The 27495-nt window shown below is 37.8% G+C and overlaps 3 protein-coding genes across 3 annotated transcripts; 1 reads left to right on the forward strand and 2 right to left on the reverse strand.

Moving 5' to 3' along the window:
• Positions 1 to 1143: 1143 nt before the first annotated feature.
• Positions 1144 to 26893, forward strand: LOC134815091 (uncharacterized). Its single transcript, XM_063823565.1, has 20 exons — positions 1144 to 1297; positions 3823 to 3939; positions 7019 to 7088; positions 10342 to 10453; positions 10573 to 10710; positions 11016 to 11188; positions 11392 to 11561; positions 14087 to 15260; positions 17195 to 17302; positions 17502 to 17621; positions 19629 to 20288; positions 20441 to 20712; positions 20846 to 21113; positions 21286 to 21439; positions 21655 to 21978; positions 22191 to 22361; positions 22619 to 22890; positions 23022 to 23164; positions 26066 to 26362; positions 26500 to 26893. Exons 1-20 carry the CDS (start codon positions 1161 to 1163, stop codon positions 26693 to 26695), a joined length of 5076 nt encoding a protein of 1691 aa, XP_063679635.1. The 5' UTR covers positions 1144 to 1160; the 3' UTR covers positions 26696 to 26893.
• Positions 23270 to 24431, reverse strand: LOC134815093 (uncharacterized). The gene is made up of 3 exons (XM_063823568.1): positions 24002 to 24431; positions 23644 to 23842; positions 23270 to 23490 (listed from the first exon to the last, which is right to left on the reverse strand). Exons 1-3 carry the CDS (start codon positions 24212 to 24214, stop codon positions 23435 to 23437), a joined length of 468 nt encoding a protein of 155 aa, XP_063679638.1. The 5' UTR covers positions 24215 to 24431; the 3' UTR covers positions 23270 to 23434.
• LOC134815092 (uncharacterized) lies at positions 24394 to 25799 on the reverse strand. The gene is made up of 2 exons (XM_063823566.1): positions 25100 to 25799; positions 24394 to 24894 (listed from the first exon to the last, which is right to left on the reverse strand). The coding sequence occupies exons 1-2, from the start codon at positions 25745 to 25747 to the stop codon at positions 24394 to 24396; spliced, it is 1149 nt and encodes a 382-aa protein (XP_063679636.1). The 5' UTR covers positions 25748 to 25799.
• Positions 26894 to 27495: the final 602 nt, after the last annotated feature.

The raw sequence follows: 27495 nt of genomic DNA on the forward strand, positions 1-27495 counted from the left end.
TAATTTGACAGCTGAGCCGCAGGATTGCCTATTACTATTGGATACGTGAGGGCACTCATAATTTTTAAATTAAATTTACTTAAATGAAGCTTTCGACTGAGTGGGTTCATACTTTTGCACCGTTTTAAGTGCGACAGTTAAACTAGTTCTTAAATATTACTGATCCATTTAATTCGGATAATCTGCAACTGCTGATCTTTAAGTAATCAAAAATTAGACATAATTAATAATCATGAAGCTAACAAATCGGAATAATATGGCAGGCCTTTTCAGGATATCTGATTACTTACCAAGTTACCACTGCCAATAGATCAACATCAACAGCTCAACTCGTTTATTAGGGTTTATACAGGATGTTCTCTATTTCCCACTTGTTTTCTAGCTTTATGCTCGGTAATCGGTATCTGGTGGGTACATGTTTTTTGCTGCTTTGAAAACGAGCGTTTCTCTAGAAATACAGAATTGTGGTCAAGGAGCTGGTGTCTCATTGTAAGTGTAATTTACGGAAGTAGCCCCACATAAGAAGGTTTTTACTGGAATACGAAGTCTCGAACATTCTCTTAAATATGGAGATCTTGGGTCCAATTAATGCTATTCGTCACTCATTTCGTTCATATGATCTGTTTACCATCATGTCATAAGTATTCCGCGAATGGGTCGGGCTTCTTGGATACTGCATAATTTACTTAAAATCCATGTCAATTTTAAAACTCAGAAGCCTGTGAGATGTACAAACTGTTTTCGACCCAACAGGGAATCACGAAATTAAGATATTATGGTATACATGACTCTGGCAACTAGTATGATGTCACGTTACAACTAGTATGATGTCACGTGCAGAAGAATTAAACCCTCTCACAGCAGATAACAATATATCCGTCCTAATTTCTTAGATTAAACAATTATAAATCTGGTTTCTTTTATACTTCTCTTTGATTCTGTCAACTTCAGTAAATTGACAGCCATTTGTTTGCATTTCTTATCTCATAATTTTCTTAACCAGGCTAATAAATGTTCTATTTTTAAATATTTACCTAACCACATGACTTTTCTCCACCAATTTTCTGAACGATTTTATTCGCACGCCGTATTTGTCCAACATCTCTATTCTGTAATCACGAAATGACCTCAATTTCAAGTAGAAGATTATAAACATCAGTATGATTGTCCACAAGTCCATGAAAAGCTTCGGGCCAGGGTTGAACTTTGAGCAGTGGACACCAAAGGAGCAGACAGAGCAGAGTTTTGTTGATTTCAGTAGTCTGTACCGTCTAAACGAAACTAAAAAGAAGAAAAGGTAATGTATATTGTATGGATTAAGTGGATTTGACATCACTAACTTTGTTCACAACTTATTTCAACTTATTTTACCCAGATTCGTTTTGTGACTTGTGGTAGGACAGCTATTGATAATAGTTTGTGGTTTGTTACAATTGTACAATTAAATATTTAAACAGTTTTCCATGTTCCTCCTTTCTTATCCAAGTTATAAGTGGACTTCTTATTGTTCCCAATCCTAAATTTAGGTAGAAATTAAATTGCCAACTTTGTTCATTATAAGATCTGTCAAATGAGTTTGATTACTTTTAATTAATAGCCGGGTATTTAATTTTGTATTTATTAAACGCGATTTTTTAATTGCCTTCTGATGATTTGCGCTGGACTTTTTGTGAAATTTGTGCCATTAATTTTAGTCGTGCTTTTTTAGTCTGTACAGTTCTTCGTATTAGTTAAATCCGGATGAACTAAAATATGCCAAAGTGGTAAATATAATCCAAAATTAGTGTCCACGTGCAGTCTCTGTCAGGTATTTTATCTTTTTGTGATCACTATAAAACTGTTAGGTGGTAGATACTTAAATTATTATCAAAACAAAACACAGTATTGACTATCCCGCTACTTTGCGACAAATATATTGTATAATACATTTAAACTTAATAATCTATATTGTATAAAATAATATAGGTAAGTGAACTTAAGCCGGTTTTTGGAGTACTCTGAGTCGATTTTTTAAATCACTTGACTCAATCATCACGTTTAATTCGGCGGAGTAATAGATATAAAAGTATATAATAAATATATAGCTACCAGCTACCTGCTGAAGAAGAAGACTGTGCTGAGTCTATCAGCGTTATATCAGCGTTTTATATATTACAGCTACTCTTTGAGTTCCTCGTTGCTAAACGCAAATAGTTTTGAGTTCTTAGCAAGTTGGAAAAAAACGTAGACAAAAACGTAGACAAATGGAAAAAGAAGTGTGTCTTCTAGCCGGCTTGTGAAAAGTGAATCACCTTATAACCGAGAGATTGAGAGAAGTACTGACTTAAGGCGGCTTCAGAGTTCGAGTCAAAGTCAGGAGCGGAGGATAAATTGGTCTGACAAAGAGGTTTCAAGATACCAACGCTGCTTGATAAATGTGCATTTTAAACGATTTAGAACTCTTAAACAGTTCACAGAGTAGTTTTTGACTCAAGGTAATGATACCGTTATATCTTGCCTGATATTAGTTATTGGTATTAGGACGCCACTTAAATACCTCACTGACGCACTAAAAGTTCAGCATAATATGTCTAATTGCCCATTACTTCCGGTTCATCCAGTTGGTGTAAGCTGAAGTTCAAGTACGGAACATATTATAATACTAGTATCTATATATATATGTAATACTAGTATCTGCTCAGCTGCTCTATCTCTATTTGTTATTGCGTCTTACCCTGGTAAGCATTAAATGTCTTACTTTAGAGTCATCTGAATAATCATTTCGTTACAGCGTCTATTCTTCATTCGCCGACGTATCTAATAATAATTGTTTCGAGATTTGAAACTTGCATTTTACTCAGTCATTCCCCGTGTATCGGTGTTATCAAACAAGATCATTACTCTAGATTTTAACTAATGACTAGTTGATGTTGTAGTAGTAGTAGTGTCTAAGATCACGTGTAAACAGTACTGCAGTTTAGGCAGACTGCAACTCCTGGACAATGTCCGCCGTCAGGTCCACTTATCATTGGCTAAGGTATGGCTAATCTACGGAACTTCATCATCTCTTCGATCGTTCTTCTGTTTAAATGTTTGGAGTTGTTATTACGTTTACAACGTGAGCCGTGTTATGAAATGGTTGGGTAACATGGAATTTCTACACAAGCTTATTTGATTAGTCGGCATAAACTTTGATAAAGCATAATTATACTTATGAGATTGAATTTCCCAAGTTAACTTCGATTAAGCACACCACTTACAGTGCCCAGTGGTCATGTGATTTCACGATTTAGCAGCACTTAGCGGTAGCCCATCAGCGACGTAGAGTTGTTGTTTTACAATACAGTACACGAGAAAATATAAAGTTTTAGTTATTCTGCAGCTGCGGTTTTATTCTATAATTTTACTCTTCTGAGTGTATACCAGTTGTAGAAGGTTCTGTAGTTGCGGTTTAGATCGTTCCTTTTCAAACTCTTAAATCAAAGGTAGGAGTGACCATTGACAAAACCAAAGCGTATGTTTAGAAAATAAATTTATATATATATAGACTTATTTTCAATCGAATGATTTGATTTAAATCTTTTAGCTTGTTTTACAGCCATCATCCTTTAATTATATGTCTTGGGATATAATCAGGTTCGAAAATTTGAAATAATGACAATGTATGTCCCCAACTTTAATAAAGGGTGAACGATGCATCTGAATTCTGAAATAGTAAAAGCCTTTTAACAAACGTTAATTTTAGATCTTGGCACACTCCTCAGAATATGTTTATTCCCGCACAAAAATGAGCTTCTGAATTGCACTAAACATGATCCTAATATATATATATATTTTTTTCAGGAGCAAGCTAGACGATATGGTATCAGGGCAGGATATGGTGAACGGTAAGGAGAGGTGCTATTTCCAGGAAAAGAAATGCTTGACTGAAATCCACAATCGCACTGCGATAGCCTCCAGGTACTTATTTCTTCTGGAATACAGACGTAACATTTTAGGATATCGAGGCGAAGAAATAAGTTATTATTTTTATATAATAAATAAAGTGATTACACAGTGATAACACAGAAATGGGGATCGTATCCAAGAAGCCCGCACACACATCACATTGTTGGATATCATTATTAGCTACGAAATTTGCGGGCTGCTTTTAATTTTATTTTGTAATGTTAGATTATTAAATAGATTAGATGTGAACTAACTAACTCTCATTGATAGTAAACTTTATGAATACCAGATTACCACTTACCAGTAGTCGACCGGGGGCGGGATTTTTAACCGGTCCGGGGATCCCCAATCTAGCCGGGGCTGGCCATCGCCATTTAGCCAGGCCGGCAAATCCTCCATTTTGCCGGGACCGGGAATTGCCCCCAGTAAATTGCTAAATTTTGGCCGGGCCGGGAAGGGCCGGGGGTTCTGATTTTGGCAGGGGCCGGGCCCGGGTCGAGCACTGATGAATACTACTACTATCGATAAATGAATCAATAAAACTTCATAGAACAGAAAATCCTAAAATTAATTGGATAGATCAACAAATGTAATCACTAATAAAACTGGAACTTACTGTTTACTGTTTGGGGACCGGTTTTTGGAACACCGGCCAATGTTCACAAAATCATATGATACATAACAATGTAATTTTATTTAATATACGTGAATATGATAATTGAAAATTATGATGTAACCTTTTACATTTATTCATTTAAAAAAACCAAAACTTTAAAAATTAAAACTTGCATATCATGATTTATTATTGTATTGTATTGTATCAGATGCCATCGTGGAGTAGGTGGTCTCCTGCACCTTTTCCGCCTCGACATGGAAGAAAAAACCTAGACATGCAACCTGCAATCCGAAGGTGATTGCAGCCCTTACGGAAGACTATTATAAGGTCTTCATGCTTTTATAATTAATGATGCATAACGATAGCTTGTAAACCCCAGAAGTTTCCAGTATCATTATGGATCACTTACCAAGCCTGGTGACACAAAGCCAAAAGCTGCATGCTGGGACCGGCTTAAAATTTTTAAAGAAACGAATGGTCTTCGTATCATTCATTCCTGTAACTTTGAGTGCGGAAGGGCGGCGAAAATTTTAGGGAGTTATGAAAAATTGTAAAAAGAAAGTGTGCCTACTTATAGTGGTAGTTAAATGGATGGAAATGTAATACTATTCTATTAGTAATGCTGTAGCCCAAGGTAAATGTTTGACCCCACGTGGTGTAAGTCATCTGATATAGACACGTTATAAACACGTGAAATAAAAATAAAAATAAATGAAACGAGAGGCCGAAAATGGAAGTGAAAATTATCGAACTAAATAGATGAATTACCGAGAAACGGTAAATAACCGTTATGCACAGGGAAGGGGTATAATTGATTTATTAACATGGTGACAAATAATTTGATTTGATACGACAGAGAGATCACACGCACTGTTTTATAAGCTACTTGTGTCGGATTAACGATTAGTGGGCAGTGCAGAGTCGATAGTATAGTGCTCTGTATCAGTATAATAGTGCTCTTGTTTGAAGTGAACACAAATAAGAATAGCTGAGCCCATGTCTTATCAGCACCTGCTAGCCCTATCAATATGACGCTATCAATATGACAGTGAATGGGCAGTGAAAAATGTGGCATATGGTTGATAGTGACTAATGTGCTAACCGTATAGTTTTACTTATTCCTTAGGTAATTCTCGGTAGTTGATTTGTTGAGTGCCTGATCTTGTCGATTTACGTAGCCCGGGTAAATTATATTGTAACAGAAAAGGTGGCCAATCTTCATTGTTTCCTGAGCTTTGTAGTTCTATCATTACACGCTTTGCTGATTTCTTATAAATGCTTATTGAGAAAATGCTAGATGGGCAAGTTATGCGACTAATGTTGTGCTCGGTAATAGCTAATATAGGACCTTTATAGATAACAGTAGCGCGTAGATCCGGTTGAGAGTACGTTGTTAGCCAGTTGATATTGTCGTCATAATACGTGCCATACTTTGGTATATCGGGAGGAAATAAGTCTTTTATCGACGACGATACAAGGCCAGGCATGTAAGTTATCTTTTGCATCAGAGTCAGAGCATTTTTTATGATGACCCCGTGTACAGATAATATTTCGTACTCTTTAAACGTAGCTTTAGTATGATCCGGAAGCTTACCATCCTTGTAATAGTAATTCACGTAGCCCGACATAACTGCTTGTATTCCCTGCTTTTGTTTAGTGAACAGTGAGTCAATATGGGATTTTGCAGCAAAGCCCCAAACTAGTGCACAGAAATTTGAATGAGATTGTACAAAACTTTGGAAGATCTGTAAGCGTGCTTTGATTGGTAATTTGATTGGTAACTTAAAACAGCTCTAACTTTTTGACCTTTCGGTTCCTTAGTTGAGAAAACTCCCTAATCTTGAGGTTCCGGGCAAAGTGGTTCCTTGGATAATTATCTATAAATCTGATGTAGCGATTTTTATTCGACTCGGTTCTCGAATTATGAGGTTGACCATTTCAAAAAGTTGCTAAATTTACACTTTTGAGATGGTTAACCTAACAATTCGAGATTGTTGACAGATATACCCTCCTCTCCTTAATATATATAACTTAACAAAATGGTAATTGATCATACTCGAGTTATAATAACAAACCTAAATCGAACATTACCTCCGGTCTTGCTCGGTCTTGCTCGGTATTATGTCTGCTTCAAGGCAATTGCACACCCCTTATAGAAAGACAGTTGATCTTTCTATTCGAACTTTAGCTGTTTTGTAATCCTTAATATCAAGCTAACGTTCACTTCGAGCCTACTTTCTGACTGAGCTTATGGTAATGAGCTCAATAGATCTGGAAAATGAGGAGGGGAACCATATTACTCTGACATGTGACAGTGATTAACCAATCAGCTTCAATCATTGACCAATCAAACCCCAGAATCACAGTCGCGTGTCAAAACAAATATGGTTCACCTCCCCACAAGCGTCTGATCACAAGAAATTTTCCTCTTAAACTTTTATAAGAGGCATTTTGTTACTCGCAAATTTCTTTCAGGGCCTCACTGTTTGTAGCTCTGAAGAGGTGGAAAACGAAAGCAACTAATTCATACAAAGTTAAAGGATACGTAAGTAGTATGACGTCATGATTCTCAACGTCTATTTTAGATTTAGACTTGTTGATCTTGTCTACTTTATTTCTTGCTTTGGACCTGTTCTTTTAAAGTGGGTATATCCACATTCCACCATTATCTGTTTAGTTAACACAGTGTGTCAGCGTAGTGATTACTTCCCCACGTTTTCCATATATGATAATGATATATAATATAATAATACCTCGCCACATTTACATAATACCGCGATACTAAGCCTAAAACCTTGCCCTTCACCCCTTTCACTCTGTCTGGTGTCCTAGACCCTTAGCACTTAGCTCTTAGCACTTAGCTCTTAGCACTTAGCACTTAGCACTCTTAGGAGTACCTATACCCTAACACACCTGTTTATAAATCATGTCTAGTTGTTTAGCTGGGATGATAATATATCCTTACTTATGGAAGTATACCTTAGTTCCCAACAATTTTGTTGACGAAAAATTTGAGCGGCGCTTTCGCCCAAATTTTTCGCACACAAATTAATTGTTAACCAAAATTTACATCTACTAAAATGTTTGTTAACCAAAATTTTGGCATTTCGTTTTTCATGCTTAGATCCGTAGAAAAAATACTTTCTGTTCGTATCTGTGTGAAATACTGTTTAGTTACATTTTAATTCTCAACACAGTCATTCGTTCTTTTAACAAGTAACACTGCTTTTTTCGAATTAATAGGAGTAATTTGAGAAAGATTACAGTTAATTTAAATTTAGTAGTATATAATTGTATGATTTCATTAATCCAAGGCGAATAGAATTGAAATTCATTAGGGCCAAAATTGGTCGCCCAAATTTTTCGTTAACCAAATTTTTGGTTGCCCAAATAGGTTCAATTTTTTTGCCCAAATTTTTCGTACTCAAATTTATCGAGCCCAAAATTTTATCACACCAATTTTTGGGAACTAAGGTTATCTGATAGCATGGAACTTGAACTGATAATTGACTTGCAATATCGCCACTTAACTCTAATTTTTCCCATACAAGCGTCCAGTAAGGATATAATAGGTGGCTATAATTATAATGATCTATTACTGACTGTTATATTGCAGTATTGTCCTCCACTCTTACGGGCGGTTCCTTTTACAGCTAAACCAGCTAACTATAAACGCTTGATAACAGATAACAGATAACGGCCATGACATTTACCTGACATAACTCTTACTTGTTTTCGGTTTCATGATACAAATTTAAGGGATGATTCAGTATTACTTTATCGTGGTAATGATTGTACTCTCATTTTGTGCGGCTTTTTGAACTCTGTTTCCTGTACATGTCGGTCCTCCTTTAAAACCCAACAAAATGACTCATCGGCTCACGCTCACATAGTTTCAAACAATGAGTTGTTAACTGCTGTATTTCTTTTGATGTCGCTCGGAATCTCTAATCTTTCCTTATTCCGAGGCGTTTTACGTAGATGAGGCCACGGGGCTCATGCCACGTTAAGTATGTTCTATTGTGACGTTTATATTTAGGGGGCGCCTTGCTCGCTATCATGAAGTCTATGCCTATTATTTATTACTGATATTCAGGGCTACATTCGCGTCGCCTTGGGTAGACTTGCGTCCATTGTTAATTAAAAGAAGTTACGCTTTTCTCCATATTAACGCTTTTACTGGCCAATGCTCTTTGAGGCCTAAAATGAATTAAAAAATATAAGCGACTGAGATATTCGTATTTCAGGGTAGTTAGATGACCCATTTCCTGTTTGGTGGTCTAATTACCTTCAATATCCCTGTGCCTGTCTGTCCTGGGTTTATACTGCGTTTTCCAATTATAGCCATAGATTTAGCTGACTATACCCACACTAACCCACAGAAAACACAGCGGCTAAGAGCGAATCTAAGTTCTAATTACCAATTTTGAAATTTCAAAAATCACGTGACCTCGAACGAAGCAGCTGATTGGAGAGATTTAGCGTTCTGTCCCTCTGTTGCACGGATTTTATTTTCTTTATTGAATACCGACTGTCTAATTCAGTGTTAGAAGTGGAACTCAACAGACCAGGTTTTGGTTAATTATTCCTTAACTTTCTTTTAGTCTCGTTAGGGACTGATCTGCTCGCTGGTTGATATTGCTCAATGTTAGATCCAATATATATATATATAATAGTGAGACTGATCTGCTCGCTGGTTGATATTGTTCAATGTTAGATCCAATATAATATATATATATATACAATAGTGAGATGAGGAGGTTAGCTGATGTTGTGTCCACTTTGTCCCTCGCCAGGAAATTCGGACACAAGAAGGAGCGCAGGGTAGGTTCCCTTATTTCTTTTCCCTTATTTCTTTTCTCTAATTTCTTTTCCCTTATTTCTTTTCCCTAATTTCAATCTTGTAGTTGTAAGTTTTGTACTATTGGAGCAGGCAAAACAACAGTCACACCTGCAAGTCAAAGAGTTTGTTTCAACTCCCTAACCGATACCATTGATCTCAGCTTGTAATGTCGTTACGCTGTTATGTAATGTACATTATGATTAAGTAACTAAAGTTATATTGGCAACATCATCAAAAGTCTCCTTGCTGTCTGCAAGTCAGCATGCAGACAGCTAAATTTAATAACCGCACATGATGCCTAACCGGCTCCTCTATCCATTCATCGTTATCTTTCTGATTTACCCGATATACCTGTTAACTATATTTTACCAGCTTTCTCTCCGATATCGGAGAGTTAATTATTTGAAACGATCAGTCGATCTTCACTTGTGAGGTAACCAGGCAGATTTAGTTATCCTATTTGGTGGGTTTCGTTATTTTAAAGATAAAGCAGCTGTTCGTATGACTGACAATCTTATAGTTTAATAATAACACTACTGAATTAAGTCGACTTCAATGTTAACTTTACAAGATAGAACTTTTTGTTCTTCTTAACATTGTAAACTAAGCGGATATCCTGGTCATGCGACTTTTATTAAACCTGGTAGTTTCAGTGAAGTCGCCTGACATTGTGCTCTGTTACATTGTGCTCTGTTACATTGTGCTCTGTTACATTGTGCTCTGTTACATTGTGCTCTGTTACATTGTGCTCTGTTACATTGTGCTCTGTTACGTTGTGCTCTGTTATATTGTGCTCTGTTACATTGTGCTCTGTTATATTGTGCTCTGTTACGTTGTGCTCTGTTATATTGTGCTCTGTTACATTGTGCTCTGTTACATTGCGCTCTTTTATATCGTGCTCTGTCTGTGATCTGTCGTCTAAAGAGAAGCATCTGATATAGTTTTCCCCTTTCAGAGCACGCAGTACAAGTTGAGACTACAGATAAACAAGGGCCACTATTCTGTTAAACCACGGGAATCTTATCTCAACTACTTCGTAAAGATAAGGGTTGCTCAGTACAGGACTGGTGGGTGTTGTTTATTCTTCTCTTAGTAGTATAGGTACCTGGACTCAAACCTTTCTCGAACAATTATATCCGTTCTAAAAATACAATATTATTGTCAATTTATTTACGATAATTTTTAGAGACGAGCCCACTCGAAGAAACAGTTTACTACATCATACCAAACTGGGACGAGCAGTTCGACTTTTATCTCGACAGTTTGGACTATCCTCTGGAACTTAAAATTGTGGAGAGGGACAAGTTTGGGGACCATTTTGTTGGTAAGAGTTTATTTATAATGATTACAGGGTGTTTAAAAAGTCTTGTAAGTATACACTTTTTGAAAAACCTTTTATCCTGTAAAAAGTTATTGGTAATTCTAAAGTTTAATGGAAACTTCTGAATTTTGTACGTTGCCATGGCCACCATAGCAACCACATCATTAAAATTAAGTGCTTACCCCAACTACTTTCTCTTGTTTTAAACATGTCTATTCTCAGCAATGGTGTAATTATTTTTACAAGTTGAATATTTTTAAATTATTCAATTTATTTATGCAGTATTCAAAATGTGAACCATTGTGCAGGGAGATGTTCGACTGATTTGTTTGAATTTGGAGTTTGTGAGCCGTGTGTGGTAGTAAAACCTCTTGAGTGTAAGAGAGGAGTCGCCTCCAAACTAAACGGACAGTTGGAGTTCACTGTCGTTATTGAGAAAGCTTCCGACGCTGACCACAGACAGTACGAGCTTGAGAAACAGGTTTGGGTTAGCATTTTTAGTTTTATTTAGTTGTGTGTTAGAATATTGACTGCTTGCTTGATTCGCCTTTTAGTTCATGATAACTTACCTTACCTAAAGATAAAAATTCGATTTTAAGAGCTCGCTGTCGCTCGCTGAGGTCTATAATTTTGGAAACTTTAAGTCTGTTCACTTCAATGTGATTTAAATTTTAACTGAACCAGGCGGAAGCAGCAGCTGCTATACAGGCGGAAAAAGAAGAACGAGAGAAACGGAAGCGAGAGAAGCCAAAGAGAGAGGGTAACTCAGACGAAAGTGCTCAAAGTACTCAAAGTACTCAAAGCAACAACTCAAATTTCCAGATAATAGATTATCCTGACTCTGAAAATGAGAGGTTAGTGGTCGCTGGAAAGCCGAAAGATTCTACCTAACTTAATTTTTTGAACTTTTTACTACAAACTTTTTAAAACATTTTAAGTATCGAAGTAACTTGAGTACTTAAAATGTTAAAATTTTTGTTAAGATTACGAATTTAAGTTGCGGCTGAAATTTGTATGGGCCAGCCTATTATTGGAAAGGATTTGATCGAATTATAAGCAAAACTTGGCAGGAACACGATAAATTCTATTTATGGTAATTCCATCAAGTTTCCTGTTTTGGCATCAGGCCAAGTTACTTGTTTGCCAAGTCATGAGGAACAGTGTAAAGTGAGATGTGATACATAACACACCTACAATCTTGTTGTTGTGTGATCCTGCCTTTACATGATATACCAGCTGTACATTGTATCAATGTAGTTTGTACCACTGCAGTCAGCGTACCTTATGTTATGTTTGAAATGCTGCGGTTTCAGCTGTCACCCAGTCAACACTCACCTAAAGACATTACCTGTTAGTAGTGTTATCTGTCACGGTACTGGTAGTTCCCGATTTCTCGTGAATTTCAACACTTGGTTTCTTTGCTCTGTTATATAATGTATATGGTGGATTGTTGGTGTATTTTGTATAAACTGTACTACTCATTGGTACACAGTCAGCTGTAATATAGTTATTTGTGTACAAGTAAAATTAATCGTCATTACTTTATCTCAAGTCTGACCGACGAGTAATTTGTTATCTAATTACTTAATTAATTAGTTAATGATCTAATCGCAGATATTGATAAGTAATTTATTGGTACTAAGTTAGATCATATCTTTAAGAGTTAATGATTGTCCAATGATAGGTCACCTCGATTTAATCTTTTAATGGCAAATGCTCTATATAGATTATATCTAAGATCAGAAACCTGTATACTGGTGTGTGTTATGGTTTACATTGATTGATATTATTATCAAATAAAGGTTCTAAACAAACGAAAGTTTTAAAAAACGCCCAAGTCTTATCTTTTCCTAAAACAAATAACTATATGTAAAAACTTCACTGTAGTTTCTGCCAATATCTCTTGTCATAACTGATAATATCAGTGATATTATTTTTAATTGATGTTATTGAACTGTTAGTTATAGGCGTCGTACATTTGTCTGCACCATCAATCTGGTGCCCCTTATCGTGATTAGTGGCGCGTGTCTTATCGTGAATAGTCCACTTGTAATGTATTCAAGAAGTTCCATGTGGAATGATATAATGTATGTTTTCCTGGTGATTGTATAAATGTAACATTAGGTAATTGATACTATATTAAGTATTGAGTGTTGTTAATGATATATGATCGTATTACGTGGTCCGCCACTAATATACAGTTGATTAATTCAATGAACTAGGATCTTGGTATTTGTTGTTCGTTTGATTCTTGTTCTGACTGGGGCACGACCTTTACCAGAGTAAACTGGCGAGATCTCACAACTAGAGCCTACAATCTAACCATACAACTTGACTCTATCCACAGTTCCTGAGTTCCTAAACACCTGATTTAAATAGTTTGAGTAGACTGCTGCTTCTAACACCGTCTCCTATTCGTATAGATATAGATGGCCATTGGCCAAACGCCAATAAATTTCGATTTAGAATGTCGTGGCATCGTAAGCTTGTGTATAGTGTACTAAGTACTTGTGCCTAAGTTGTATTATGTATAATGTATAATGAATGTTGCTGTCAAAATAAACAGAGAGAGAGAGAGAGAGAGAGAGAGAGAGAGAGAGAGAGAGAGAGAGAGAGAGAGAGAGAGAGAGAGAGAGAGAGAGAGAGAGAGAGAGAGAGAGAGAGAGAGAGAGAGAGAGAGAGAGAGAGAGAGAGAGAGAGAGAGAGAGAGAGAGAGAGAGAGAGAGAGAGAGAGAGAGAGAGAGAGAGAGAGAGAGAGAGAGAGAGAGAGAGAGAGAGAGAGAGAGAGAGAGAGAGAGAGAGAGAGAGAGAGAGAGAGAGAGAGAGAGAGAGAGAGAGAGAGAGAGAGAGAGAGAGAGAGAGAGAGAGAGAGAGAGAGAGAGAGAGAGAGAGAGAGAGAGAGAGAGAGAGAGAGAGAGAGAGAGAGAGAGAGAGAGAGAGAGAGAGAGAGAGAGAGAGAGAGAGAGAGAGAGAGAGAGAGAGAGAGAGAGAGAGAGAGAGAGAGAGAGAGAGAGAGAGAGAGAGAGAGAGAGAGAGAGAGAGAGAGAGAGAGAGAGAGAGAGAGAGAGAGAGAGAGAGAGAGAGAGAGAGAGAGAGAGAGAGAGAGAGAGAGAGAGAGAGAGAGAGAGAGAGAGAGAGAGAGAGAGAGAGAGAGAGAGAGAGAGAGAGAGAGAGAGAGAGAGAGAGAGAGAGAGAGAGAGAGAGAGAGAGAGAGAGAGAGAGAGAGAGAGAGAGAGAGAGAGAGAGAGAGAGAGAGAGAGAGAGAGAGGGTTCTGTACATTCGGACGTTGTCTCGTCGTCACTTTGTGGACTGTTGAGCCATGTCAGAGTCAAAGAGTAAGGTGAGAGTTAAAAAGGGCTAAATTTGTTGCTTATACAGGGAACTACCAAGTAGCAGCTCAGCGGGGAACGAGCCCTCTACAAGTCAGACAAGCAGTACCAGAGGGAAGCTCAAGAGAGAGAAAACAGTGAGAAAGAGATCATCTGAGCGAGAGTACTGCTCCTCGTCATCGCACGATAGCTTCGCTCAGGACTCTCCTGGTCGGCCTGCTAGTGTCGTGACAGCGCACGAGCAGTCGCGCGATGTTGATAAGTCACTTGCAAACTCACGCAATGGTTCCCATACCAACTCGCATGACGGTTCAAATGATCTATTAATGACTTCTTGTGATCCAAAATTACTTCGCAAAGCTAAGTCAGAGCTATCTCCCTATCCGGATGCTGAAATGGAAGGACCTAAGCCTTACCGGAAACTTTCTCTAACTCCAAACCTTCCCCGGCTTGAACAGAGGACCTCTCTTAATAATCACCCCCTCAAAAAACATACACACAAACTGTCAACATCAGAAGAATCTGACCTGTTTGTGGATTCAGATCTGAACATATACCCCGGTGCCACTTCACCTGCTCCGTCAACTCAGATGAATGTTCTAGGAATTGTGCCCAGAATCGTTACACAATCACCATCACTATCACCCTCTGACACAAGCGAGCCAAAGAAGATTCTAGACTCTCAATCTACAAGCTCTACAAGCTCACTGAAGTCGAAAGGCTCGGCGAACAGCGGGAGTAGAGTCAAGTTTGACCCAGAAACCTCATCTGTCTCCTCATCCTCTTCGCAGATTCCAAACGGAGTACCTCCTAATGTGCTTCAAGGTGTTCAGCAGACCAGTTCTCCGAATCTTAGACTTAATCGCCGTACCTCCATATCTCAGTCATCTCCCAGCCTTTCTGGCGGTAGCAAGTTGATTGAAGGGGAGAAACGGTTCAGGACATTTTCGGAGGGGGCGACTAGAACAACTAGTCCCGATACCGAGGCTCTGTCCGAACCTGACAGTGATAAACTTCCAGAACTCTCTGTCACCGACAAGCGCAAATCGTTTGCCTTCAAGAATCAGAAACGTAAGCCGAATCTGCTGACCCCTAAGGTTCTGACTGATATTGGTGAGAGAAGTGACAACTCGGACCAGTCATTTGATTATGGAGATACACAAGGGGTATCCAGCCCAGAATCTAAACCAGCTATTGGAGGTGATGGAGCTGTTAACTCGGAGGTATGTTCGGCACTAAGAGCAGTGGTTTTGTTATGCTAATGAGTCTGTTTATCACACTGCTGTTATAAGTAAGCTGTCTATATAATATCTTGATTCTTGCTGTGTGTAAGCATAATACTGTGATAGCCCCGCTCCTATAATATCAGTAGTAATCGAATTCAAATCATTGATGTGGAGGTCATTGTACTGTGTAGGCGCTTGAACTATTTTTGGTAAAGGTCCACAATGGAATGCTCGCTTCTGAAGAACACACTAGTAATAGTAAATATAATATCTACGCCCTGTAATAACTCGACTCACAAATCTCGAGCGTTTTTGTTAATCGTATTTGTGATCCAAAATGCTTCAGACATACAACTTGTACTTCCACTTTTATATGTTGGATTTTGTCGTTTAACGCGTGGATTTGTCATCAGACCGTTTATTAATATGTAAAGCACATGGCAGCTGGTTTTATGTCGCCATTACACACCATATTTAGTTTGTCTTGTCAGTGAACTATGAGTAAGAGCAGTGGTCTAAAAGCTTCTATTCGTCGAACTAGGAGTAACCTTGGTGATATGGTAAGACCTTTTATCGTTCTGAATTATTTACGAAGTCTTGCTGAATCTTGAAGCTTTGCATTAAACCTTAATTGCCAATCGTCTTTGCTGCCAAATCAACGATAAACTGGAATCTCTGAGTTAGTTGTTGGTTATATCGAGTATCTTCATTTTGTGTGCTTTAATTTCTCTAATATTGCTACTTTTAATTTATACTCTGTATTTAGTTCGACAAAATATAATTTAGTTCATTGAAAACTACCATGTTAGCGAACTATACGAACACCACATAAACTGTCACTCGGGGAACATGTCCAACCTGTTGAAGTAGTGACAACTGGGTACCGCAGTACACTAGTCAGTTTCTCTATATTTACGAACTGAAGCATTCCAAAGCAACCTTATTACAAAGCATGCACAAGCATTACAGATTTGATGGGATTTTAAGAATACAAATTTATTTTATCAGCTGATAAAGTAAAAACTCTTCGTAAGTCCAATGATCGATACTGCAAGATTACTCTTCAACCTTGTTAACTGGCATGCTAAACGAGCACCAGAATTGATCTTTACTGAAATTTTATCAAAATCAAAAAAATTTTTATCAGAAAAAAATTCCCAAGATACTCTAACACTTTTGTTGAGTAGTTCCTCCCCAAGAGAAGTAATTAAATTGAATTAAATGTTCAGCTGCCGGAAGCAATATGTCTGCCAGGTTATTGCAAAACTTGACTTTCTATTACAGAATGGTTTATCAGTTATTTCGTTGAGACAATCCGCGTTATTGTTTGCCTCCAAGAATCGTTTGCCTCCGAGATTCAGAACGTAAGCAGAATCTGTAACTGATATTGGTGAGATAACTTGGACCAATCATTCACTCGTTGTGCACCAGTTAATCTGTGTTATTATAAACATTTATAGATCATTTCAGAATGATAAAATCCATTTATGATAATGGTGTTCCAATTGAATGAGTAATTGTCAGCTTTACAATCCAATTATCTTGTGCATGCAATCAGCTTAGACACAGTTTAACAGTGATTACATTGTACAGATAAAGTAAAATACCCACCCCTACACTATACACGCGTACAAAAGTTTTTATTATTATTATCTAGCACATGATATTATGCATGCCAGCTTTGTAACCTTCTCTTTTGCATTTGCTAATGCTTACTTGTCTCAGTGTCTTAACTTTTGCCAGTAATGTAATGCCTGCTGAGAAGAAGAAAAAGCTTTTGTGTGGCAATGTATACAAGGTAAAGGAGAACAATTCAAATTGTTCTAGCCATATTATTTCTTGACGCACCCCTGAAGTAAATATAACACCAGCATTAGCTGGTTTCTCATATTACAATTTCAGCACCGTATTGATTCCGTGTTGTTTTGCAGGCGATGTTCCGATCGAAGGGTAAAGAGGAGAGCTCTATTGAGATCTACATTCTGCGACTCACTGTTAAGACTGCTTCAGAGTTGCCACTTCTTGAATCGTTTGTCAAGGTACACTTTCCTGTTCTATTCGCCTTGAGGATGTGAATACTTTCGTTTTTTTTAACTTTTCGACAAAACCGTACTCATTGTACCTTAAACATTCCAAAAAAACTTTAAATTTTCGTGCTATCCGATGACAGATGAACCTACGTAACTTGCTGGTAAACTGACTTATCTCCGTCTTATCTCCCTTCTTATCTCACCTCAGGTAAAAGTAGGGAGTATCCACAAGAAAACATCGGTATGTAAATCAGAGGAGGGGTCTTGTACTTGGGGCTCTACTCTCGAGTACTATGTTAATAACACAGAGCTCTCAGCTCATATCCAGGTACTGTGGATTTTTATTACAACTCGAGAGTTCTGTATTATCTAGACCGAGATGTATAGCTAGTCATATCTTCAGATGTTTATATTCATTGTATCTTATAAACACTACTGGACCCCGGTGGTTAAGATACTTGGTTCTGACTTCTGGGTCTTTTGGTTAATCATAGCTAGGCAAAGTCCCAGTACAATGTGAAATTACTCAGCTAATGGTCCATCACTGATATGATTACAAGAGTGGGTATGAGATAATCCTTGCAAACACACGTTGGGACGTCTGCTAAGTTTCTCGATGTAATCCGACTTATATGACCCTACTCAATTTATCAAAACCTATCTCGCGTGGAAAGTGCAGGGTGGGCCAAAAGTCAGTACCCATACGTTGGCCTTTATAGCTCAGTCACTGAGTGCCCAATTGAAATAATTATTTCTGGTATGACTTAGTACCACCACTGGTTCGAGGAATTTGTCAACTCGAAAAATATTCGTGTTCATTTTTTTTTTAAATGAAGGTTCATTTTCGCATTTATTTGATAGTTTGGATAGTCGGATCGAGCTAAACTTTATTGAATTGTGTTTGGCCATTCGAATAACGTTTGTCCTGAAAAAATTAGAGTTGCAGCTTCTCAGATGACCGATATACGAAGAAATATGAGATCCTGGAGAGGTTCACTGTTTAGTGTTTGTCTCATAATAAGATAACGATTCCAGGGATAATATCCGGTAGTAGAGACTAGGTAGGACAAGTGAAACTACTGTTTAGGAAACACAGTAGTTTCACTTGTCCTACCTAGTCTCTACTACCGGATATTATCCCTGTTTAGGAAACACAGTAGTTTCACTTGTCTCTAGTCTCTACTACCGGATATTATCCCTGTTTAGGAAACACAGTAGTTTCACTTGTCCTACCTAAGTGTCTACTACCGGATATTATCCCTGGAATTACGAGATACGAAGCATAACGAGTTTATTCATTACGTGTGATCAGGTGATTGGCTTACCTGATCACGTGATAAGGTGACCCCGTTAACCACCCCGTTAAACATTATGGGAATCGTTAAAGCTACCCAATTAAGGTGTCTTGTCACGGTGTCACATAATCACCCAATCAATTTTGCTAACGAGATACACAAAATGCTTGATAATTTTGTCATTTCTAATCCGTTTCACATCATCTTTTCAGATCAGATGCAACATTTAATAATATACCGTTTCTTTAAAAAATTAGGCGTCCAGCATGTTTAGAGAGAACAATATAGGGTGTTTTAATATTGATTGGGCGTGGTCTAAAATATTCGAATTTTCAAATTTAGCGACGGAATCCTCGAACAAGTAGGTAAAGTATGCCTACAGTATCTGCAAAACAACAACCCTTAAATATAAAACACTGACTTTTGGCCCACCCTGTATAAGGAACTGAAATTAGAGCGATTAATTAGAGTTAATTAAAAAGATATTTTCACCATTGCAGTGACCATACTTGCAAGAGCGTAAAAATAGGGTTTGACCTAATAACTAAACAACCTGAAATCTGTAGACTTTTAAACCATGTTCGATCCCACTTAATCTGATGATTCTGATAATTTTAATGCCCAAGATGATCGCTTAGCTCCAATCAGAAGCTGAGATATCTTGAAATAAGTGTGATAATTGTTACTCTTAACCACATTTTGGTTCATACCAGAGTTATTCTCAGCTTCTGTATCTCTATCAGAAGCTGAGATAATTAATAGTGGGGATCGCGATATGGGTGCGGTCAAAAAGGGCGTGATTCCGAGAAATGCCCCACTGGTGAAAAAGTGTACCCGAGTAAATAGTGTTATTTAGGGTCATATAAGTCGGATTACATCGAGAAACTTAGCGGACGACGGACGTCCTAATGTGTGCGGGACTTTTGCCAGGTACAGGATTAAGAAGGGTTGGCAGGTTCTTGCTCCTAGGCCTTGTAACAAGGCCCTTGTTACAATCAAGTAATATGGTACAGTATAAATATAATATAATGTTTCTCTAGATATGCGACAAAGATGCGTTCCAAGAGGCGTACGGTCAAGGGACAGTGGATATGAGCTCGCACCCTCTGGATACAGAGAAACAGCACAAACTTCGACTGAGAGGACCCAACGGGAGCAAAGTTCAAACCAGTCTACTGTTATCTACTGTGCTTGAGAGAACTGATAAGAGTACAGCCACTAAACTCATGAAAAAGCGAGCTAAATCCTTTAGTAAGAAAGACTTCAAACGATCATTGTTGAAGGCTAGAACTTCAATGTCACAGCTTAGAGACAAGACTATGGATGGCTTGTCAAATTCTTCAAACCATCAATCAGAATCTCAGTCTATGTACTCTGGATCAATCCAAAGCTTAGACCATAGTTCTGCTGTGGAAACAATATCTCACAATGGAGCTTCTTCTGGGTCTTTTAACGAATCCTCTGATGTCAAACAGACAAACATTGATCAAGAACCGCCTAAGTTTAGGTTGCATATTCAGTTTTACGAGTGCGCAAATTTATGCGGCAAAGGATCTAAGCAGTTTTCAGATACCTTCGTCAAACTGAAGATTGGGGAACAGGAGTTTAAAACGAGAACAGTTAAGAAGGACGCAAATCCTAAATTCAATGAAACGTTCGAGTTTGATCTTTTTGATTTGACTGAACCTCTTCGAGTCAGAGTAAGTTTGGTGATAATATTTCGTATCTTCCCATAATATAATTTTGATTTATTAATATTTGGATTTATAATTATGGTTCTATCTAGTATTGGTAATGAGCCAGAATTATCTCTCGAAGCTACAAGCTACAAGCTACAAACGATTTTTATCAGGTTTACCAGATAAGTCGGCTATTTGACGAGATTTTGGGGACCTCAAAGATCCGCCTATCAGTTTTACCATTTGACACAGATCTGAACATCAACGAGTTCCCCGTGATAACTGACGAGGCACGTTTTAAATGTCATAACCCTACAATATCACTCGGTATTAAACTCTCCTGTTTGGCTAGTAAAGTGGTTCAGCAGCCCAGTGTACAGCCGGCTTATAGAAGAGATAGTACTCAGCCTCCAGCAGTGGAACAAGATTCTAGTTCACTCTACAGGTCTGTATCTAGTGATTTTCTTTGTAACTGTATTTAATTAGAAAGTTTCTATCTCTTTGCCATAATCCCCCTTTTAATACCTGTGCGACTCCTCCCTAATTTTAAAAAGACCAAAATAATTGTACTATTTCAGAGTCTACATCAATATGTTCCGCGGAGTCGACCTGCTCGCATTTGATGATACCGGAACTTCTGATCCCTATGTATTGCTCCGTATCGGCTCCATCCAACATCAAACAGACGTTATCTACCACAGTTTAGCTCCTACCTGGAACGAGAATTTCATGTTTAGTATCAACTCCCTGGATAAGGAAATGTATCTGACAGTTGTTGATAAAGATCCTGAGTTTGATGATATGATGGCTAACTTCAGAGCACATCTCAGTAACATTCCTCTCCAGGTAAGTTTAACGTGGAATTGTTTGTTTCCAGAGTAGCTGAGAGAAACATGTGAAGCCGAGGTTTAGGGAGAAATTATGATTTTATTCAGTTGCTCTCCAATCTAATCATATCATTAAATTTCAGCCATTTCTCTATTCATTTGTTTTCTTTTTGGTATATTTTATATCCTAGACACGCTGTGAGTTCGAGATAGACCTAGAGAACGACTCAGGACGACTTGAGTTCAGTGTTCTGATACAACGGGCTGAAGATCCAGTTATCGCGTCTATACCTTATGTTGGGTACTGTGCTGTCCCTATTGCTACTCTAGAGATCAAACCCATCGGTCCGTATAATTTTTATAGTTTTCATGATTTACATCCGCATTGGCAACCGATTTCAGTGCTTACACTTCTTATCTTTTCTTGTTTTTTTAAAGTTTTAGCACTACTTTCAGTTTTACTTGACCACTAGTAAGTAGTACTGGTTGACAGTTCGATTAAGATATGTAAGAATGTGTCCGCGCGATAAAAGTGAGAAATAAAGGTCGCCATCCTGCAGGACTAGCTCAGCTCGAGAAGAACCAAGTTAGGCAGAACTACCGTTTGGAAGTGTGTATCGGCAAAGAAACGTACAGTATATTCTACGAGGGACCCGGACAAGGGTCCTGGAGCGGCATTGATATTTACGACACTTATTTAGAGAGTGTCACGTTCAACCTCTACATGGTGCAGTTCGGACTGCAGGAGAAGCTGATGGCCAGTATCGAAGAGGACATTGGTAGTACCACTTCCTCCTCCAACTGTCACGTGACATTGGACATTCCTGAGATCAGCAACATGTTTCTTCTCTGCTTTAACTTGAAATATACCTCTTATGCAACAGGTAGGCAACCTGATTTTATGACTGTGTTGTGAAACGTCCTGACATTTTATTTTATTTTTATGAAGCAGATTCCAGGTCCCAATTATTTCACGTATTATGTATTAGCTGCAGATGATTGCTAGATGAATTAATGGTTAAACCAAAACTTATATATCCAGATTAGTTCATTAGCAGAATATTATCAGATTTAAACGATTATTCATCATGTCCAGGTTCCTGTTTGAGCCCGGTTGAGTACGATGAAGAGAAGAGTTTTGAGGAGATGACATTTGATGAGCTGGGAGATGCGCTGTCCTGCCCGTACAACTACGCTCTCTGTATTGACTCGCTAGTCTTCGAGAGCAACGGAGCATTTGGGAACGACAAACTAGTCGCTGTTGTTGGTTAGAGTTAGCTTTTATTTTGTTCTAGACCCGGTCTTAGGTCATCCTCTGACCCTCCTATTGGAATCTGTATTTTGTTTTGTGATGCTGTGATTTCCAATTACAAAGCTTATCTGTTCTACTTATACTTTCTAGGTTTTTGTTGGTTTACGAGACACAATTTTCCGTTAGCCCTATTGTTTTGAAATTAACGTTTAAGAGTTTTTTAAAACGACGTGTTTTTAGTGAAGGATATTCTAACATGTCCTCTGATTTAGACACGGAAAGAGTAAGCCTGAAGTCGGAGCCGAGCAGTGTTTCTGATAACGACATGCATTGTGGCTTCATATTCCGACTAGAGCATCTCCCCCGAACCGTTACCCTGAAACTCTTCAAGAGAACTAGCAACTTCTCAACTTACATGGGGAGTGCTGACTTTAGTATCACCAGTGGATCTGAGGGTGTATTGAGGGGAGATATGGTGCTGGAGACTGATAGTTCTACTATAAAACTAGCTCTCATATTCGATGTTATTCAGCATCTGCACCAGGTTACAAGTTTTTGTTTTCCCGGTTCACAAAGAATTTCAACAGTCAACCTCAATTTATTTGACATAAAATCAAACTTTAGTCAGTGAATCTCGCATTTAAATCTATTTTTAATACAATTAATTAATTTCAGGATATAATCAACACGATGACAACACCAAGTCTCCCGATTTTGAAGCCTGACGCGGACGAATTGGCTCTTCTTAATAACTTTAAGAAGTTAACTTATTGCTACATAACTCTTCAGATATTTCTTAGACACACCACTAGTATTAGGTAAGTGTCTCGGTAATAGTTTGTAATTTTCTAATTATAAACATAAATCAAAAGTGTTGCATAAATCATAAAGAAATCATTACACTTGATTGCTAACAGTAACAGTTTTGGCCGAGTTGCCATTAAAAAGTGCATTAAGTCTGTTATTAATAATCTGGCGTGCAGTGTTTGCCATACTCTTGAAATTTCTCTCAGTTCAATTGCGAATTGCGAATGTTGGTATCGTCCGTTTCTTGTCATGACCTCTTGCGGAGAACGAGCATCAAATTTTTATAAATTTTCCAAAAGTTCGGCACCTGTTTTATTGATTTCATTTTCTTCAAAAGCTGAAATGAAATATCTGTTATTGATATGTGTTTCGTAAATGTTACATAATTGCGGTGATTTAGAACTTTTTAGACGTGCTGCAAGAAATAATTCGTATCACTTAATTTTTGGTAGGTTTCCAAATACTGTAATTAATATACACAATCACTTACCGATGGTATCCCACTTCAGTCGCTCGAAATCAATATTTTTAGGTTTGTCACGAAGAATCTCTTCCGGTAGTACAACTTTCCCCGCTAGTATTAGTTTTATGTCAACATCTGCAGAAATCTTCCTAGTTTGCTTTACAGTTATGAGCCATCTGTACGCCACCATACGACGCTTGAGGGCAGCCCTGTAATCTTTTTCGTTCTGAAAAATTTGGCAGGAGTTAGCAAAGTTAACATAGAATACGCGGCTTATCTTACCTGATGAAGCTGTATGATGCAATTTTTGTTAATTTAAGCTAAAACTGCTTTGGTACAAAATTTTGAAATACCTCCTTAATTTCATGTTGTAGAAGTATCTTACCCGACCATCACGCTTGGTGCCATACCCTCCAACATCAATGCTACCTGTTTCCCTATCAGATTCTCCTTCATCCTCGAGTTCATCGAACGACTTGCTTCCTCCGTTGATTTTTCTATCTTTTTTCTTATTTTCATTACTATCTTTCGTTTCCTTTCCATTCTCATTGTCTTTAGATTTAGACGACTTCGGAGCATTTGACGATGTAATCGACATGTTCGTATACAGAAGATCGAGAATTCTATCTCGTGTAATAGAGGGATCTTCCTCCTTGATCTGGGAATCATTGTGTTTCTGCTCTCTTTTTCTCTGATTTTTGCTATCCGACTTTTCCTTCTTGGCATCTTCCTTTCCCTTTACTGTGCTATTTTTGTTTGAAGAACCCTTTTTGCTGTTCACACTCTTGAAGGAATCTTTTTGACGGTTTCGGTATCTTTGGTTGATTTAGAAGAAGTGCTTTTCTCTTCATTTTTAGTGACAACCTTAGGAGCATTTTGTATTTTCTCCTCGATTGAGTTATGCTGGGCTGACTTTTTACGCTTCTCACACGAAGATAGAGATCGTATTACGGATATTTCTTCATTTTCAGAGTATTCACTATCTTCATCCGACACTCTAGCTCTCTTATAATTCTTATATTTTCTTCGTCTGACTAACTCCAGCAATATCACCGTGGTCAGGATTATGCCAGCAAGAAGTCCTATGCCGAATTTCGTGATTTTCGATTTAGGCTCCATTTCCGTATGAAAAAAATTTGCTGTATCCGGCTCAGTCAATGTTGAAATGTAGTTGGAGATACGGTGACTTAAAGCATTGCCATCTCTTACTGTGCCCCGAAGGAATAAAACAAAGAAACTCCCTGGCGTTAATTGCCCGTTGAAGGATCCTCCGTAATGCTGCAGGATTTTTACTTTTGTTAATGATTTAAGGTTTTCGAATGTCATAATTTTTTAATTGCTTCAATTTCAATTTATGCTAGGTATCAGGTATGTACACGTACTTGCTCATAACAAACTTAATTTCTATGCAAATTGAGAATCAATTAATAATTTACATTGCTCTTCTTGCTGAGAATGAATAAAATGATAATCATAAACTAACCAGATTGTCTCCAACTGTGAATTTCCTGGGCAAATCTTCTCGAGCAAATCGAGCAGCGATGTAAGGATGGCCAGGAGTTGGTTCCTTTGTGTATGGAATGAAAGTCTGCCACGAATGTGAATCTTCCCTAGGAAGTCTTGGATAACCTTCGGAGTCCGTGTTTAACCTTAACACGACAAACTCGTAAAACGGAATACCTGACGGAAGTGTATCATGAGACAGTTTGATCGTGAAAGTTTTTTTTGTGACCTCAACCATTTCCCCATAAAAGTGAGGCATCCCAGCAAGATTCTGTTCTACAGTGATACCATTTCTGGTGGCTTTATTATCATGATCCTCTGGGTCACCCCTTTTATCTCCTGTGTCTACATTCTTATCTTCTGTGGTTTCGACCTTCTCGGAGTCAAACATTTTTCTAACAATCTCTTCATGTTCATGATTTTGGAGACCATCCAACATAATTTCGTCAATTTCTTCCTCAAACATTCCGTCTTTCCCTCCAGATTCGTGGAATTCCATGTTAGCCATCCCATTAACCAATTTTTCGATTTCCTTTAACTCTTCTTCTGGCGTCACTTTCCTATCCTGTTCACTTAGAGAAAATTCGTGTAACAGCAAAAATACGAATACTGCAGTTCTTGTCAACATAACTGTTGTTAAAGTCAGACGAAACTCAATAACAAACCGCTGACGAAATATAACGAAATGGAACCGCGCACAAATTGCGCGTGATTACCTCACCACGTGCACCAAAATTACCAACATAAACAAACTGGCGTATGCACGTGCGAGTGTCGTAGTGGCTTAGAGAACGTTGTTCGTCATGAGTAAGCTTTCAGTGGCACCACGCACTTTTCTCAAACATTCGACATTTTAAAGCTACTACTACTAGTACTGTCACAAAGTCTAGATAAGGATTTCAGCGAATAAAAGGTTCAAAATTCAATGCTAACATAACTATTTCAGGAGAATGGGAACTTACAAGAAGATACTCTTATTCCTGATCTCACTGTTCTGCGTTGTCAACGTTCCTGCAGAATATACTGAACTTACCCTTCCAGTTTTTATCTCGTTGTTTATTGTTATAGTCAGTTTTAGATTAGTCTGGAAACGGAAGCACTTATCAGAAATGAGACTTGCACTCTTGGAAGAAATCAATACGTGTAATGTTGATGAATCCATATTTGTCAGAACTTGCGATAAAACTGTTTCTAAGGTCAACGATTGTATGCAGAAGATAATTTACGTTTACTCGTGGAATAGGTGAATTTATAAAGCTGTAATTATGTATTATGTGTAGTATGATGTATATTATTATTACAAATATTTGATTTAAATGTTCACTTTTCAAAATTAAAATTGCCAACAAGATTGTTCATAGTAACACTTTTTCATTTCAGTCCAGTGGCAAGTACGATATTCCTGATCAAGCTAATAGCCCTAGCTTCCTTATTTATTCTACTTCCGGAACAGCTGTGTTTCCTCATATCCCTCATCATCCTCTTGTCTCATCGAACTCCAATCGATTTCTTTGTAAACGAAATTGTAAATTTAGCCAATCCGTTGAACGGAGTTCCTAATAATATCTGCTCTTAAATTTGAATCAAAATTTTATATTCTTGAAGATTTCAGAACTGTAAATTGTAATGTTAAATGTATGTACATATTTTTATGGTGTTACTGAAGGATGGACACATTGGTTTATGGTTCATCATTCGTGGTTAAAGCTAAACTATAAACTGTAGAAGAATTGTTTAGGTTTGTCTTTTTGATTATTTATTATTGAATTTGACGAAAAGAGTTGTTTCAAATGTTCACAGGTTCAAATTGCTCCAGTAATCGTAGTAGCACAGATCGGCAGATAATCTGCGAGAAAATTTTGTATTTAAATTTTGGAGGAAATTTGGTGCCAAATATGAAATAGGAAATTTCTAGAAGACCTATCTTTTTTGGGGCTTTTGAAAGTAAGAAAATACTGGGAATTTAACTGCGAGGAAATTTAAAACTTTCTGGATGTGGGTAAATAAAACAATTAGTCCTTAATTAAATAAAATTTCGATTTTCCACCCACACAATCGCTCAGCACTGACCTAGACACCTTCGAGCATTATTGAATTGAAACTGGCCCTTCAGTCCCCAACTTGAATTTTACCGTGTTAATACTCCTTTTGGAGGACTTCGCCGCTTCGACGCGCCGCTCGAACTAGCATTCTTGCTTCGCATCGACGATCTTGCTTCGCATCGACGATCGTTGCTCTGCTTCGCAGAGCAACGATCTCGACGGATTGACATCGTCAATCAAATACTCCTTAAAATATGCTCTTGGCAGTAGTCAGCTCATCGTATGGAATAGTAATCATAATCATTTTGTGCGGTAATTGGTTAGTACTTGGTGT

Source organism: Bolinopsis microptera, chromosome 5, assembly GCF_026151205.1.
Source record: "Bolinopsis microptera isolate Bmic1 chromosome 5, MBARI_Bmic_1.0, whole genome shotgun sequence".
NCBI classification, from domain to species: Eukaryota; Metazoa; Ctenophora; class Tentaculata; order Lobata; family Bolinopsidae; genus Bolinopsis; species Bolinopsis microptera.

Coding starts and splice junctions, on each gene's coding strand:
- LOC134815092 (XM_063823566.1), bottom strand. CDS start 25,747: ATGTTGACAAGAACTGCAGTATTCGTATTTTTGCTGTTACACGAATTT. Junction 24,895..25,099: donor TCACAGTTGGAGACAATCTG/GTTAGTTTATGA, acceptor AAAATCCTGCAG/CATTACGGAGGATCCTTCAA.
- LOC134815093 (XM_063823568.1), bottom strand. CDS start 24,214: ATGTCGATTACATCGTCAAATGCTCCGAAGTCGTCTAAATCTAAAGAC. Junction 23,843..24,001: donor GCACCAAGCGTGATGGTCGG/GTAAGATACTTC, acceptor CAAATTTTTCAG/AACGAAAAAGATTACAGGGC. Junction 23,491..23,643: donor ACTGAAGTGGGATACCATCG/GTAAGTGATTGT, acceptor ATTTCATTTCAG/CTTTTGAAGAAAATGAAATC.
- LOC134815091 (XM_063823565.1), top strand. CDS start 1,161: ATGATTGTCCACAAGTCCATGAAAAGCTTCGGGCCAGGGTTGAACTTT. Junction 20,289..20,440: donor CTGAACCTCTTCGAGTCAGA/GTAAGTTTGGTG, acceptor GATTTTTATCAG/GTTTACCAGATAAGTCGGCT. Junction 21,440..21,654: donor TCTAGAGATCAAACCCATCG/GTCCGTATAATT, acceptor GCCATCCTGCAG/GACTAGCTCAGCTCGAGAAG.